The sequence below is a fragment of the Syngnathus leptorhynchus genome, chromosome 2 (assembly GCF_054491065.1).
Source record: "Syngnathus leptorhynchus isolate UIUO chromosome 2, UIUO_Slep, whole genome shotgun sequence".
In the NCBI taxonomy this organism is placed as follows: Eukaryota; Metazoa; Chordata; class Actinopteri; order Syngnathiformes; family Syngnathidae; genus Syngnathus; species Syngnathus leptorhynchus.
The window spans coordinates 7,736,248-7,749,617 of NC_141196.1; the positions used below are offsets into that span (position 1 = coordinate 7,736,248).

A 13,370-nucleotide genomic window follows, 5' to 3' on the forward strand; every position below is an offset into this window, starting at 1 on the left:
GGAGTACTCAGGAAATGACGCCTGTTGTAATCAGGAGGAAAGATGAGGGCAGTTTATGGAGTAAATGGAAATGAATGAAAACTTTCTCTGTCTAACTTTTGCTGTTTTAGGGTTAAGGTCTCAAAAAAGCAAACACAAATGTCTAAGTCAAAGTTCTGCTTGAGGTGTTTTAGCACAAAAAAAAAACTTGTTTGCTCTGCTTTTTGGTCAGAAACTTGTTTTGGGAGAAACTAATCCATATTCGGTGGGTCTTGGAATGATCAGACAAAATGCTGTTAAATGGCTGGCAATATGGTTAATGATTTGATATTATTACATTTTTAAAATATAAATGCAGTAATACCTATATATTTCAATGTTCAGGGTACATTTTCTTCCAGCAGCCTACTGCCAAATTGTGGTCAGTATTTTCCTCAATATGCAGGTATACTATTTAAATGAATGTATTTTATATGTGATTTAAAAATTATCTGATGATGTACTAAGGTGCCTAAAGTATACTATTTTTGAAAGTATATCATTAAAGACATTTCACCACCTTAACAACTTAAATAGATGCATACGTATCTTTTAATGACAAATTGATACACACACGTCATAAAACAATGTTAAATGTCTTTTTAAGGCCAAGCATGACTTCTAACAAAATGTCCTGAGTGAGCATGTTGTGATGTTTAGGAGCAAAAAAAAAAAAATGCAAACGGGATTCAAACAGCGCCTTGTTTATGTTTGTTGCTAAGAGGAGCAAGCGGAGCTGTGAGGAATTTCTCACTTGGAGGCAGCTTTTTTTTTTTTGCACTTGACTTCTACCCACTCTCTTTTGGAGGATGTATTTTATGATTTATAAATACAAACAAAACCCAATGTAATCCAATTTGATTACAGCCATCTCTCCTTATGCTCAAGCCGACATGTGGAGAAGGAAAGCGAGGGTTTACTGATTGGATTATTTCAATGTGTAATTTAAAGCCACAATGTTTTATCATAGTTTTATCGTAAGCCTGTCAGCTATCATGCTAATACGTTTGATCACAGTGAGGAAGGTTCGGTCCTGAGACCTGCGCTTCCTGTATTGATCTAATTCGAAGGACGGGCGGACGCACTGGGGTGCTTTTAATGTGTCTGATTGACAGAGGGAGTAAAACCTTTTGTCAGATTCAGAATCCCTTTTATTGTCATTATACATAGTACAACGAGATAAGAGCTGCCCCAACAATATAAAGCTATAAAGTATATTTAAAAAAAAAAAAAAAAAAAAAAAGTGACAACTGCACAGTTGTGGTGGTTGAAGTATAAATACATAAATAAATTGTACGTAGAAGAATAGTAGACCATAAGTGATCAAACTTAGTGTCTGTTAGAGTTGAGACAAGATATGGCTCTTGGAAAAAAAGCTATTTTTAAGTCTGTTTGTCCTTGTCCTGATGTTCCTGTAGCGCCTCCTAGAGGGCAATAGGTCAAACAGGTCAGAGCCAGGGTGGGAGCTGTCTTCTGAGATTGCCTTGGCTCTGCTGAGACAGCGGGAAGTGTAAATGTCCAACAGGGAGGGCAAAGGTCAGCCGATGATCTTCTGTGCTGTCTCATCCTGTCAGCAACGATAGAGCTGGCGAACCAGACTGTGATGCAATATGTCAGCAAGCTCTCGATGGATGAGCGGTAGAAGGTCAGCAGCAGGTTGGAGTTGTGCTTCCTGAAAACTCTCAGGAAGTGTAGCTGCTGCTGAGCCTTCTTGGTGATGGAGGTGATGTTCTCCTGGTCAGAGATCTTATGTATCTTGATATGCATGAATCAATTTCACATAAGTAGTCTCCCTCGCTACAAAACTGCTGTAAAAAAACAACAACAACATTGAGTCGTTGTAGCTACCGTTTCCCGCAAATCTTTCATTGAACTTTGGCGACGTCTAGTGGTTGAAAGGGGTCATGCTCTATGGCAGGGCCCTGGGTGAAGGTGTGGGGCTGGGTGGGTAGGTGTCTTTCCATCGGTCAGTCAATCAGTCAGTCACCTGATCTCTGACTCCTCAGCCCTGGGCTTTGTGGCTCCTGGCCTACTTAAATTTGAATGAAGGTGCAGATTTCATAAAGTTAATAAAACGAGATTAGAAGCGCTTAAGACAGAAGTACAAGAGTATTCCTAAGAAGTGACTACAAAAAGAGTTTTTGAAGTGTTTGTCATCATGAGCAATTGGGAACATATAAACAATTCATGTAGCACATGCCTGGAAATGTCTCAGAGTAACAATTTTGATGAATGTTCTCAACAGATGCAAAACAAACAAAGTAACAGTTTGAAGGTAAAATGGCGAGAGGGAGGGAGGGGGGGGGGGGCACACAATCTCATTTGGGCACGTGTTGCACCTGTACATGCAAGACATTCAAGTTCATATCTGGGGACAGCTTGTTCCTGTCCTGTCCTTTTAATTGTATTTAAAAGTATCAAAGTATCGGTCTTTGCGTCTGAAGTCAAATGTCTCACTGTGACCTTGAATCGGCGGCAATGTGGAAAAACAGGAGCGTTCCTCGTGAGCCACACTTGGAAACATTGTAGTGACCTGTCAACGTCTCCGCACGCAGGCAACTTTTCAAAGAGGCATGCCACCTCCTCTTCCCAGTACAATTGCAGTTTGTGAGACGCGTCCATATTGACAAACTTGGTTGGGAAGTTTTTACAAATGGTCCCTCGAGTCTTTCAAAGCCTCGCAGAAATCCAAAGACAGTTCTGAGCCCAGACTCCCACGTCCAACTGTTGAGATGCTGGGATGTGCGCACTTTTGTGCTCAAGGCCTTTGTACGGCCCCTTTGGACAGGAGGTGTCCCGGTTGTTCACTCCTCGTCCGACTTGCTGTCATTTTTATTTGAAGGAAATGAAATAGAAATGAAATCCTGAAATGATGAATGTGACTTTCTGGCCTTGTTTTAGTGCAGTGGTGCTCAACCTATTTTCAGCCACGTGTGAAATCGGCCAATAAACAATGTCCTCCGTTGGGTTCATGGTACAAATAAAAAAAAAAAAAAATCATTCACTTCACTAAGATATATCATCTGAAAATATAGTGAGAAAGAAAATGGACAAGATGACCTTTATTGTCTTTTGGCACGTCGTGGAGATGTTTCCGAGAGACACTTAATTCGGCTTGTGCTTGACTGACCATCTTTGTCATTCACGGTGGCAACAAGTGAACTTTTGGCACCAAGGTCTTTTTTTGTTTCTTTCAATCTTTCATTGCTTGGATGCTACGTTTAAATTGTATTTTAAACTCTCACGTAGCCACTGAGATGCTTTCACTATCCAACGCCTACACTTTCAAAGCCTGCTACTGTTTGGATTTTAGTCCAGGCAGCAGAGGTATTTTCACTTTAGAGTTGTACTTTTTTGTGTACAAAACTTGTATAAGTCTACTTTTCCAGGTCAAGCACAGCACAGTTTTTTTTTCAGTTCAAAGTTTTACTTTTATATGTACAAAACTTGTATAATGTCACGCAAAGCGCAAAGAGCATCATCTCGACATCCTTTGTGGCGTGCGTGGTGTGTGTGTGCGTGCGGGGGGGGGGGGGGGAGGGGCGACTTGGGAGGAGCTGGCTTGCACATGCTTCAAGTGCAGTTTAGCAGGCAGGCAGGCGCCAGATGAGTCGACGCCGCACCAGCATCCTCCCGATTCCTCGGCTGCTGTGTTGGGTCCTCACATCCCGAACATGGCTCCGTCATTCGCCGCTTTGCTCATGATGGCCCTTGCACTGCGTCCCACCTGTATCGGTGAGCATTTATTCACTTCTTCTATTCGGACGGAAATGCCCCCTTCACTTTTTGTATGTCAGGTGTAGAATTGCATATATTATTCTATGGTCGAATGTAACGTAACTTAATTTTGTAAATTTTGTAATATTTAAATAAGCACGACCTAGTTGTAAAGTTCAACTGCGACAACCATCAAAAAATGTCTTCAAAGGCACAGCTTTGAAAGAACGGACCATTTCACAAAAGCATGCTCTCAGGACAAGTATGCTAGCCCTTTAAAAAACATTTGATGAAGTTCGTTTCTTTACCGTCAGTGGGGGTGGGCAATTGTTACTGTGCAGAAAGCGGCGTTTTTTCCCCCCGTCCGTAGGCAAATGCCCTTTGATACAGTTCCAGACCGAAAAATGGGCTAAATAAAATTATGATTCATTTTTATTGTTGTTGTTGTTTTATTATTACTTGTTTTACTCGCTACCTTATCCTTTCCTGAGAACGAGCAATTCAATTCATTTTTGTTTTCTGTATGTTTTTGGTCCGTATCTCTCAAACCATACATGCTGCCATTGTGTTAGTTCCCGGTGGCCCTAACAGAGGACATCCTAGGCTTTTTTTATATTTGCCGTAACCGAGTCCCGATGGACACGCGTGCCGTGCCCTTTGACGCCCACCAAAGTTGCTCCTTGCAGAAATGTTGACCATGTTGCAAGACAAGCCACTCCACCTTTTCTTCTTGCTGCATGTGGAGACATCTGCTGGATGCTGGCACAGCTCTCATCTGATTTTTTTGTTCTCGTTCCAGCGGTGTCCGTGTGTCCTACCGGATGGCTGGAATACAACAATCACTGTTTCTTCTTCGGAACAAACGATCTGGACTGGGACCAGGCTGAGCACTACTGTGTGTCCAAGGGAGGCCACCTGGCGAGCATTGGTGACCGACAGGAGCAGGTACCTCGACTCACTCACTCACTCACTCACTCACTCACTCACTCACTCACTCACTCACTCACTCACTCACTCACTCACTCACTCACTCACTCACTCACTCACTCTTTGCCTTGCAGGAGTGGCTGGGGCAGAAAATATCGAGTCGTAACTGGATTGGCCTACGACGTGCGGCGCCTGGGAGCACTGTGTGGAAGTGGACAGACGGAACACCTTTCTCCTTCTCGTGAGTTTCCTCAAGTGAGAAAGCGCGACAAGCCTGTGAGAATTGCTTCAAGTCGTGCGCACTTGTTGCTTTAAATGATGATGGTGATGATGATGACTCAACTTGATACCTCAATTCACAATCAAGATTTCTGAAAGACTTGAAAACATGACTGAAATAGTTACTTTCAAGTCCTTGCGTGTGTCCACCACATTTGCTTTCTTGCAGGGCTTGGGAACCCAGACAGCCAGACGACCACAAAGGACAGGAAAGCTGCGGTGAGATGAGGCAGAATTATGGTGATCGCTGGAACGACTGGCGATGTGACGGTTACCGGGACTACATCTGCAAGATGCCCAGGGGTAATTGCACACCTTGTTTTGCGGCTGCAGCGTTCATGTGTCATGACACTGAAAAATATTTGGTGCAGCTTATATTTTAAGAAAGGAAGTCACGTTTTTTGACAAACAAATTGGAACTCAAAGTTTATGAGAGCAATCGAGTGAGTTTCTTAAAAGAGGGTTGCGCAACACCGCCACGAGCCGCGTTCCTCCTCCACAAAAAGTGGGAGCAAGCCCAGGCCTTCAGTCAGGCCGCCTGCCGAGCAGGGCAGACTTCCCGCGTGCAGAAGATGTCGCCGCCTACTGGCCAAGTAGGGAGGGTCATCCTCCGTTGCAACGACCATCAAAGCTGCACATTTTCAACGCTCAGATTTGGTCATATATGACTGGACTCGAGAGCCCTCAAGAAATTGACCTGTGTGTAGTCACTTTTTAGCCTGAATGTATTTCACTTTTGGCATTTTCAGATAAGGGCATGTGCGCAAATGCCACCAATGGAGCGTCGTGTTCCTCTCGGGATGTGGCGTGCCAGTGCCAGCTCTACATGAAATACAGCGATGTGAGTTTGTGCTGTGGATGCCCACAAGCATTTTTACTCTCCCGTGGCAATCGTGTGAAGCTTTCTCAACACCTTCAGTGGGCATTGTTCAAGACATGCAACCAAATGCCTTTGTTTGTCCACTCGCACTGACCCCAAACCGCGTGCATGGTCTACTTGTTCCCATCTTTCTCCGTTGTGTGTGCGCGCAGACGGGCGGCTTCCAAGGTGGCTTGGGCGGTCTCAGCGTGGGCCGTACGCTCGTCATCAAGGGACAATCCATTCCCCGAGCAACCAGGCAATGACCCCCCCCCACACACACACACACAGCCAAAGAAGGCAGCTGACACATTGGTGCTTGCAGACTGGTGATCAACCTGGACGTGCGTGACAGCAGCGGCAAGGAGACGGGCAACAATGCGCTGCACCTGAACATCGACTTTGGCACCAAGAGCTTCACCATGAACGCCAAACTCAGCGGCAAATTGGGCGAGAAGCTGACCGGGAGCCTTCCCCAACAAAACCCCTTTGGACCAGGACTCCCCTTCGAGGTGACGTCCGTCGCTAAGTCGGCGTTCAATCATCACTCAAATTCTAAACCCGTAGAAAGTAACTTGCACTCTGCCTTCCGCCGTCTAGATTGTCATCGAGTGTGGCAGTGGTGCTTTCCAGCTGACTTTCAACGGCGGGTCCCAGCAGGACTTTGCTTATCAACTTCAGGATCTGCAAGCCATCAACTTGCTGTTGGTGTGGCAAGTGGAGCAGATCCACGTCCAGCTGAAGTGACCACACGGCTTTCCCAGCGCCGCTTCCTGTCTGGGCGTCGTCAGCCGACGGCAATCAGCTCCATTCTGACGTGTTTTTTTTTCCTTATTGTTTCTTTAGCCGTCGCCACCTACTGTTGTTCACTTTAGACTAAGTGTACAAGATAATGTCACGGTACGGCATTTTCGCATTATGTAGAAAAATATAGTACGAGTATAAACACACTTTAAATGAATCCGCATGTTCTGATGAATTCTTTGAATATATTCAAGTGATGATTTTCTTTCAACTATGCAAACGTGTTAGAACCAGAATAAAGGCGTTGGCTCTTAAACTTGGTTTGTATCTGTCAGTTTCGTATACAGTCTAGACTCTCATTGCTTTGGATGCTGGAGAGTTAATGCGGCCGGACACATGATGTTCCGGAGCCATTTTGCAGTCCAGCGCTCAATGTCGACGGTGTGGAATTCCAACTGTGTTTGCTACTCTGCCGTCAACTTGCCTCAGCCACACCCCTTTCGTCACCGTAATGTCTGTCACCTGCTTTCTCTTGTTACCCTGTGAATTTAAGCCCTGTCCGTGTGTTTTTCCCAGGCCCAGTGGTCCTGGCGTTTGGTTTTCCCTCGGTCTCTCTGGAGGCTCACGGTCAGTATTTTAAGCTTGTCCAAGTGGACAGCCAGTGGTTTGCTGGCTGTGAGTCTCTATCCCGTGTGTGTCTTCGGTTCCCCACCTACCTCCCATCTAACTACCTTTTACCCCAATAGGTCCAAGTTGCATTTGGTCACTATGCTCCATTCCATTCCTGACAGGTACATCTAAAGCAGGGATGGGCAATTCCGGTCCTACATGATTTAAATGTCTCCCTGCTGCAACACACCTGATTCAAACGTTAATGATAGTTATCCAGGTTCTTTTTGCAATGTCGTTTTAAAAAGACATCTTCAAAAAGAGTTTTCACAATGTTTCTTATTGCATAATGGATGTCACCTACTTAGTTTTTTATATTATCTCTTGTGGCTCTTCTAATTGGTGTTTAGGTAGATGACACACACTTGCAATTAATTGGGGCATAGCCTCAATTAGAGCTGAGGTCACTTAGTTGGTAAGACTTGCACTGTTTGACCCTTATAATAAATCTTAAAATGATAAATACTGCCACACATATATTATAAGATAAGCGGATGCCACTTCACTTGACCTCAGATGTAACTGGAAGAAGTTGGGAAGTTGCTGCGCTTATCGGTCTTTGTTGCCATGGAGATGCGTAGCAACCGCGCACACAAAACCTGAGCTAATTTGACACAAGGATGCCAATTCAACAATAACATCAAAACCAGCCCAAAAAATAAATATACACATATATATTGTGTAAATACACAACAATCTTTAATTTTAACTGATCAAAAATCTGTTTTCAGACAACGTTTTGTTTTTGGAGATACCAGAAAAGAGATCAAAAAAGTTGACATTAGTTTAAAATACAGCAAAAACACAAAGGTCTTTATGGCCATACAGTTAGAAAAAAAATATTTGAAGGAAACATCGACTTTTCTAACTTTAGTAACTTAATAACCATAAGTGAAATTCACACGCAATAGTCTCCCACCTTTTCAGGAGTGCGATTAAAAAAAGAAAAGTACATTTAGTTCTTGTTTTGCCGTATCCTGCAAAACTTTCATTCAACTTGGAGCTGACGGTTGAAAGGAGTTTGGCTCCAAGTTGGAAAGGAACTGCAACACTGAAAGATGGTTATATTAAAAGCCATCTTTTTATGTAATACAAGCTTATTAATCGCATTTCCAGAATGATATATTATGAGGGGAAAGTCACAATATAACATGGGGAAAAAAAGTCATCATTATAAAACAATACAATCAGAATATTTTAACTTGGAAAATTGTCATTTTTATCAACTTTTTCTATTAGTTGGTAAGATTATGAATTGACCCTTTTAGGCTCAAAAACGTTACAAACTGTACATTAATTTTTTTTCCCTTGTAACATTACAACTTGTCCAGTTGGTCTTTAACCTGTTCTTCTCAGTAATGGCTATGTATTAAAGTTACTTGGAAAATCACAATGTTATATAAAAGTAGTATTATTACTCATAAAACGTGGTGCAAAAATATTCCCCATTGACTACAAAAACATTGAGAACATCTTTGGTTAACTTTCATTTCGTTTCAGTTGCGCTGATTTCGCGGACCCGAGTGAACATTGGAACTTGCTGCCGTTTACTTGTCGCCGGCCAGCTGGATGATGAGCTCCCGGGCATCCCGCACACCAGAGGTGACTTCCGCTTCACCCTTCTTGACGCATGTGCCGATGAGAAACATTTTGCGCTCTCCCACCTCGGAAAGCTCCAGCGCCTCGTGCAGGTCGGTGATGCTGCAGGCGCCCGGAAGGTCCTGTAAGACAACACTTGTTTGTGTGCCTTTTTACAGAAAAGCTTTCATTCTTACTTATGACTGTCCAGTAATTAAATAATTACATTGCTCTTTTTGTGCTCATCAATAAGATGCCACAAGATGGCGCCAAAGGTATTTGTCAAAGAAGTACAGTGTATTTTAAACCCCACAACGCACGCTTGGCAATTTGGTCAAGCCTTACAAATAATCATGTTCGAAGATATTTCTGCAAGCATAAAAAGTAGGATTGATTCTGATTAAAAAGAATTTCACATTCAACAGTATTTATTATAAGCTACAAATACTTCTTGTTTATTTTAAATTTAGAATGTCAAACCATAATAAGCTGCTATTGATTGGTCCACAGTGGAATTACAGCCAAGATATTTAGAATTTTAACAGTTGATTTGCGAGTTAGCCTGTTTGTCCAGTCCACTTAACAAATAAAAGGCAACTGTGCCTGCAAAGGACATGACTTTTTGCAACATAGCTTAAACTCATAATGCAAATTTTGACTTGCAACGCAAAGAAAAAAAAAAGTTTTTGTTTTTTTTTTCTCCCAAGTTTGACTGTCTAAAAACACAGCAATTGTCCTTATGGTCTAATCTCAGGTGAAGGACCAAAGAGTCTTTTTGTATATGTTGAGTGTTTCTGTCAACCTCACCTGCTTGTTGGCCAGTACCATTAGAGGCAGGCAGGGGTCGTCATTGAGCAGCTTGTGCAGCTGTGCCTTGGCAACACCAAAGAGCTGCGGCGCCGACGAGTCCACCACAAACACCAGCAGCAGAGCCTTGGACATGTACCTTGGCCAATAAGGTCTCAGCTCTGCCTTGCCGCCGACTGATGAAATCCAAAGACAGCAAGCTTTACAGAAGGTAACTTCTGGCTGAGCTGAGGGATTTAAGAGCTATCGCTCAAGAAAATCAGGCATTGAGCCGCTTGCTGAATGAACTTACTCTCGAGGAATTCAACGTGCAGGTCTTCTTTGTTGATGGAGACGGCATTGAAGCCCTGCGTCGGCTCAATGTCCACGTCCAGGTTGCCAATGGCCAAACAGTACAGCAGACTGGATTTTCCGGCTCCATCCAGACCCAGAACCAGCACTTGGGTCCCTTCTGGCTTCAACGACTTTGACTGCTGCACAAACAGGATTAAATGTGAAGGTCACGAATGAGATATAAACTCTGCCCTGGCCATTTAGAAGATGTTCTTCGGATTCAGAGTGGAGATTTTCGTACTTGCACTGAAAGTAGTCATCCTTAACAACTTGTAATCCCACTTAGGGCAGTACCTTAAGTTATGAAAGTGTATTCAATCATTTCATATGAATCATCTTTAACAACTTGCAATCCCGGTTTACCATTAGGCGATACACCTTTAAAGTTTGTATGGGCGCCTCAAGTGAATGGTTAGAAAGTGTCATATTGTTTCCAAATGCAGTTGCATTGTGCAACTACGTATATTACGAAAAAGTTGTGTGACTCTTCGGTGCTTTTGAAACATCACCGAGTTGTTCATGAAAGTGTGCCCGCCAGAGACGATGCTTACCTCAGATACTTTCTGCGCTTTCTCGCCGGTGCAAACAGCCTCAACACGGGCTTCGGCGACAGTTTCCTCGACGTCTTTTCCATTCGCGTCTACCTCCTCTTTCTTCGGCTTTTCTCCGGTGGGCCTTCGCCTCTCAGCCTCGTCCCCCGGGCGACTTTCACCGGATTCCCGGGAGTTGATCGTGTAGTTCCAAAGGATGTAAGCCAATCCTCCAGCCAGAGCCACGGAGAAACCGACAACGCCGGCTTCCCTCAAGCCCAACATAGCGCTTACTCAAAGAAAACTGGACTAATTATTTAAATTAACATGTTCGTTTAACTTGAAACACACCGTCTGGCACCGTCTCTGTCGTCAACAAGTGGATTACTAGGCCGGAAGCGCGAGGGGGACTTCTGTACCTCATTTCCGTCTCGTCTTTTGTTGATGTAGTTACTCAGTTTGGCCAACAGACGGCGCTAAAAACACAATACAAACTATTGAAGAAGCAGCTCAAAATGAAACTTTAAAGGTATTAAAGAGTGTCTTATTTAGAATTTATTTTGTAATATTTCTCAAATCCCTTTCCACATACCGTTGACGGGTTGTTAAATAGGTCGTCTTCAAAAAAAGCCCGTTTTTTATGTCTTTGAGGACTATGGCGCTCGTTTCCCGAAAAACAACATGGAAGGGTGGGAGGAGGGACCTGCGCATGCGCAGTAGCCAAAAGTATTCTGAGCTGTCGGAGTTTGTAATGTCTTTATTTCATTCTGTACCAAAAAAAAATAATAAATAAAAAATACAAGTAATCATTTAAGATAAGTGCACATAACCCTCCTTCTCTTGCTTGTAGCGCTCTTGACTGTTCTTCCGTCTCAATGACACTCCCTCCTGGTCTGGGCCGTTCATAAGCCAAGTCTACAAGTCCGACTTCTCCGTGTTTTTCCCAAGAGTCTTCCACGTGCGGGCCCTCAGTGACAGGGGCCTTTCCTTCTTATCGGGAGCTTGGTGCTTGGGAAAAGATCTGTAAGAATCCTCTGCCTCCTCCTGGCAGGACTTCCCCGACTTGGAGTCACACAAGCTTTGCCCATAGCCTCTCTTCTTGATGGAGGCCAGCAGGACAGCCCGGCTTCGGCAGTCCTCCTGCTCAGTGGTCTTGGTCTCATCCTTGCAGGCATTGTTTGTTTGCTTGAAAGTCTTCTGCTGCCATGTGTGGAACTCATTCAAAGTGTCTTTAAGACGAGAGGCAAAGTCTGCATGGGTCATGGTGGCCTGGAGGCGAACCTACAATGGCCAAAAAGCAACATAATTAGACCACGGTACTATTTTTAAACATCTATATTTCTGTGGACAGAAGCCAGGATGTTTCATGCATGTGATCAATGTCATAAATGTGTCACTTCACCAGTTTTCCTTGACACACAAGACTACTTAAAAAAAAAAATATTGTCAATAAATAATCATGCCTTCTACTTCTTTTGAGCATGAAAGTTGTGCCCAACGACGCAATTTATTGACACTATTTTTCCTTCATTTAATTAAAAAATATATATAACCATATAACTTTTTTCTATTCATGTTCCTCAATGTACATCTAAGCCAGGGGTGTCAAACTCTTTTTTTTTTTGTAAATGTACGAGCACCTCATATTATATACATTACAAGCTTCAAAACATAGACAAATAACTCATTTTCAAATCAGATGTGTAAAATCTGGTCAAATATATTTAAAAAAAAAGATATTAAAAGTGAAGACAATTTGCAATTCTAGTAATGACACGAATTTGATACACAATTTGTCTTCGCGGGCCACATAAAATTAAGTGGCGGGCCATATCTGCCCTCCCGGGCCTTGAGTTTGACACCTGTGATCTAGGCCATCGTAGTATTTTAGCTGCGGTACGGACCTCTACCAGCTCGTTCTTAATCTTATGGTAGTAGTTTTGGACGTTGGAAAGCTCTTCCAGGTAGTCCTCGGTTAGGAGCTCTTGTACCCCGTTGGCCCTGGCCAGCATCCCGGCGCACACTTCCTGCCCTTTGGCCTTCTTGGGCCGCTGGAAGACGAGCAAATGCGGCATGGCGGTGTAGACTACAGCTTTGGCAGCGACCAGCTTTCGGTAGACAAAAACCACGTCCAGGTGTCCGCAGGCGATGGAGTCCCGCAAGAACTTCTGCACGTCGTCCCAGTCCCGGAGAGCCAGGCGGATCTGCACTCGAGGGACGGCGAGCTGCGTGTAGTAGAAAGCGTGCATCAAGTAGAGACCGCCGACCCGCACCTGATAGCAGTAAGGCGGCAGGAAGTATTTGACGGCCGTGGCCATAGCCACCCGGCAGAAGCGCCTCATTTCGCTCATGCAGGTCATGCCCAGGAAGACGTCCGAAAAGCGGGCGTTCTTCCACAGGGCCGTGAAGCGCACCAGGCGGATCGAGTCGGCGTGCTGGAAACAGCCGAGGAAGTCTTCTACGTCCTCGGTCAGAGGTTCGTAGAAGGTGTTGGTGTTTTTGGGAGGCATCGTGAACCAAATTGTGTGAGGGTGAATGATTCCAAGAGAGGGATTGCGTTGCGTTAACGTTCAAGCAATTTCCGGAACGAGCGCGGCCCAATTAGGACAACTCCAACCCTTTTTCAAGACTAAAGTACTAGAATAAAGTTGCATATTCTTTATTTTAAAAAAAATAATAATAATACGGATTGAATTATAGTATTTCTGAGGAAAAGTTGCATCATTTTATGATTAAAGTCACCACTAAAAGATATATGACCTACATATTTCCCCCCTCCTTAAATGTATAACAGCCACGGTTGACAAACATTACATGTAGAACCTGTTAAATACATACACGTAAATTATTGTATGCGGTCAACCCACTAAGTCATGATTGTTACTTTTAAGATTTTGAGTCATACATAA

At 43.7% G+C, this 13,370-nt stretch overlaps 3 protein-coding genes across 3 annotated transcripts; 1 reads left to right on the top strand and 2 right to left on the bottom strand.

The window, feature by feature from the left end:
• Positions 1-3,589: 3,589 nt before the first annotated feature.
• LOC147060544 (uncharacterized) lies at positions 3,590-6,864 on the top strand. The gene is made up of 8 exons (XM_085935022.1): positions 3,590-3,753; positions 4,535-4,680; positions 4,797-4,903; positions 5,111-5,244; positions 5,691-5,782; positions 5,974-6,059; positions 6,126-6,312; positions 6,401-6,864. Exons 1-8 carry the CDS (start codon positions 3,693-3,695, stop codon positions 6,545-6,547), a joined length of 960 nt encoding a protein of 319 aa, XP_085791148.1. The 5' UTR covers positions 3,590-3,692; the 3' UTR covers positions 6,548-6,864.
• A 1,027-nt stretch (positions 6,865-7,891) lies between these two features.
• arl9 (ADP-ribosylation factor-like 9) lies at positions 7,892-10,777 on the bottom strand. Its single transcript, XM_085935023.1, has 4 exons — positions 10,483-10,777; positions 9,891-10,071; positions 9,599-9,774; positions 7,892-8,934 (listed from the first exon to the last, which is right to left on the bottom strand). Exons 1-4 carry the CDS (start codon positions 10,744-10,746, stop codon positions 8,761-8,763), a joined length of 795 nt encoding a protein of 264 aa, XP_085791149.1. The 5' UTR covers positions 10,747-10,777; the 3' UTR covers positions 7,892-8,760.
• Positions 10,778-11,261: 484 nt separating this feature from the next.
• LOC147060546 (snRNA-activating protein complex subunit 1-like) lies at positions 11,262-13,347 on the bottom strand. The gene is made up of 2 exons (XM_085935015.1): positions 12,366-13,347; positions 11,262-11,742 (listed from the first exon to the last, which is right to left on the bottom strand). The coding sequence occupies exons 1-2, from the start codon at positions 12,969-12,971 to the stop codon at positions 11,377-11,379; spliced, it is 972 nt and encodes a 323-aa protein (XP_085791141.1). The 5' UTR covers positions 12,972-13,347; the 3' UTR covers positions 11,262-11,376.
• Positions 13,348-13,370: the final 23 nt, after the last annotated feature.

Excerpts from the sequence above, each read along its gene's own strand:
- LOC147060544 (XM_085935022.1), top strand. The coding sequence starts at position 3,693 with ATGGCTCCGTCATTCGCCGCTTTGCTCATGATGGCCCTTGCACTGCGT. Across the intron at positions 3,754-4,534 it reads ACTGCGTCCCACCTGTATCG|CGGTGTCCGTGTGTCCTACC; the intron begins GTGAGCATTTAT and ends TTCTCGTTCCAG. Across the intron at positions 5,783-5,973 it reads TCTACATGAAATACAGCGAT|ACGGGCGGCTTCCAAGGTGG; the intron begins GTGAGTTTGTGC and ends GTGTGCGCGCAG.
- LOC147060546 (XM_085935015.1), bottom strand. The coding sequence starts at position 12,971 with ATGCCTCCCAAAAACACCAACACCTTCTACGAACCTCTGACCGAGGAC. Across the intron at positions 11,743-12,365 it reads TTAAGAACGAGCTGGTAGAG|GTTCGCCTCCAGGCCACCAT; the intron begins GTCCGTACCGCA and ends TGGCCATTGTAG.
- arl9 (XM_085935023.1), bottom strand. The coding sequence starts at position 10,746 with ATGTTGGGCTTGAGGGAAGCCGGCGTTGTCGGTTTCTCCGTGGCTCTG. Across the intron at positions 9,775-9,890 it reads GCACGTTGAATTCCTCGAGA|TCGGCGGCAAGGCAGAGCTG; the intron begins GTAAGTTCATTC and ends GGATTTCATCAG. Across the intron at positions 8,935-9,598 it reads TGGTACTGGCCAACAAGCAG|GACCTTCCGGGCGCCTGCAG; the intron begins GTGAGGTTGACA and ends GTTGTCTTACAG.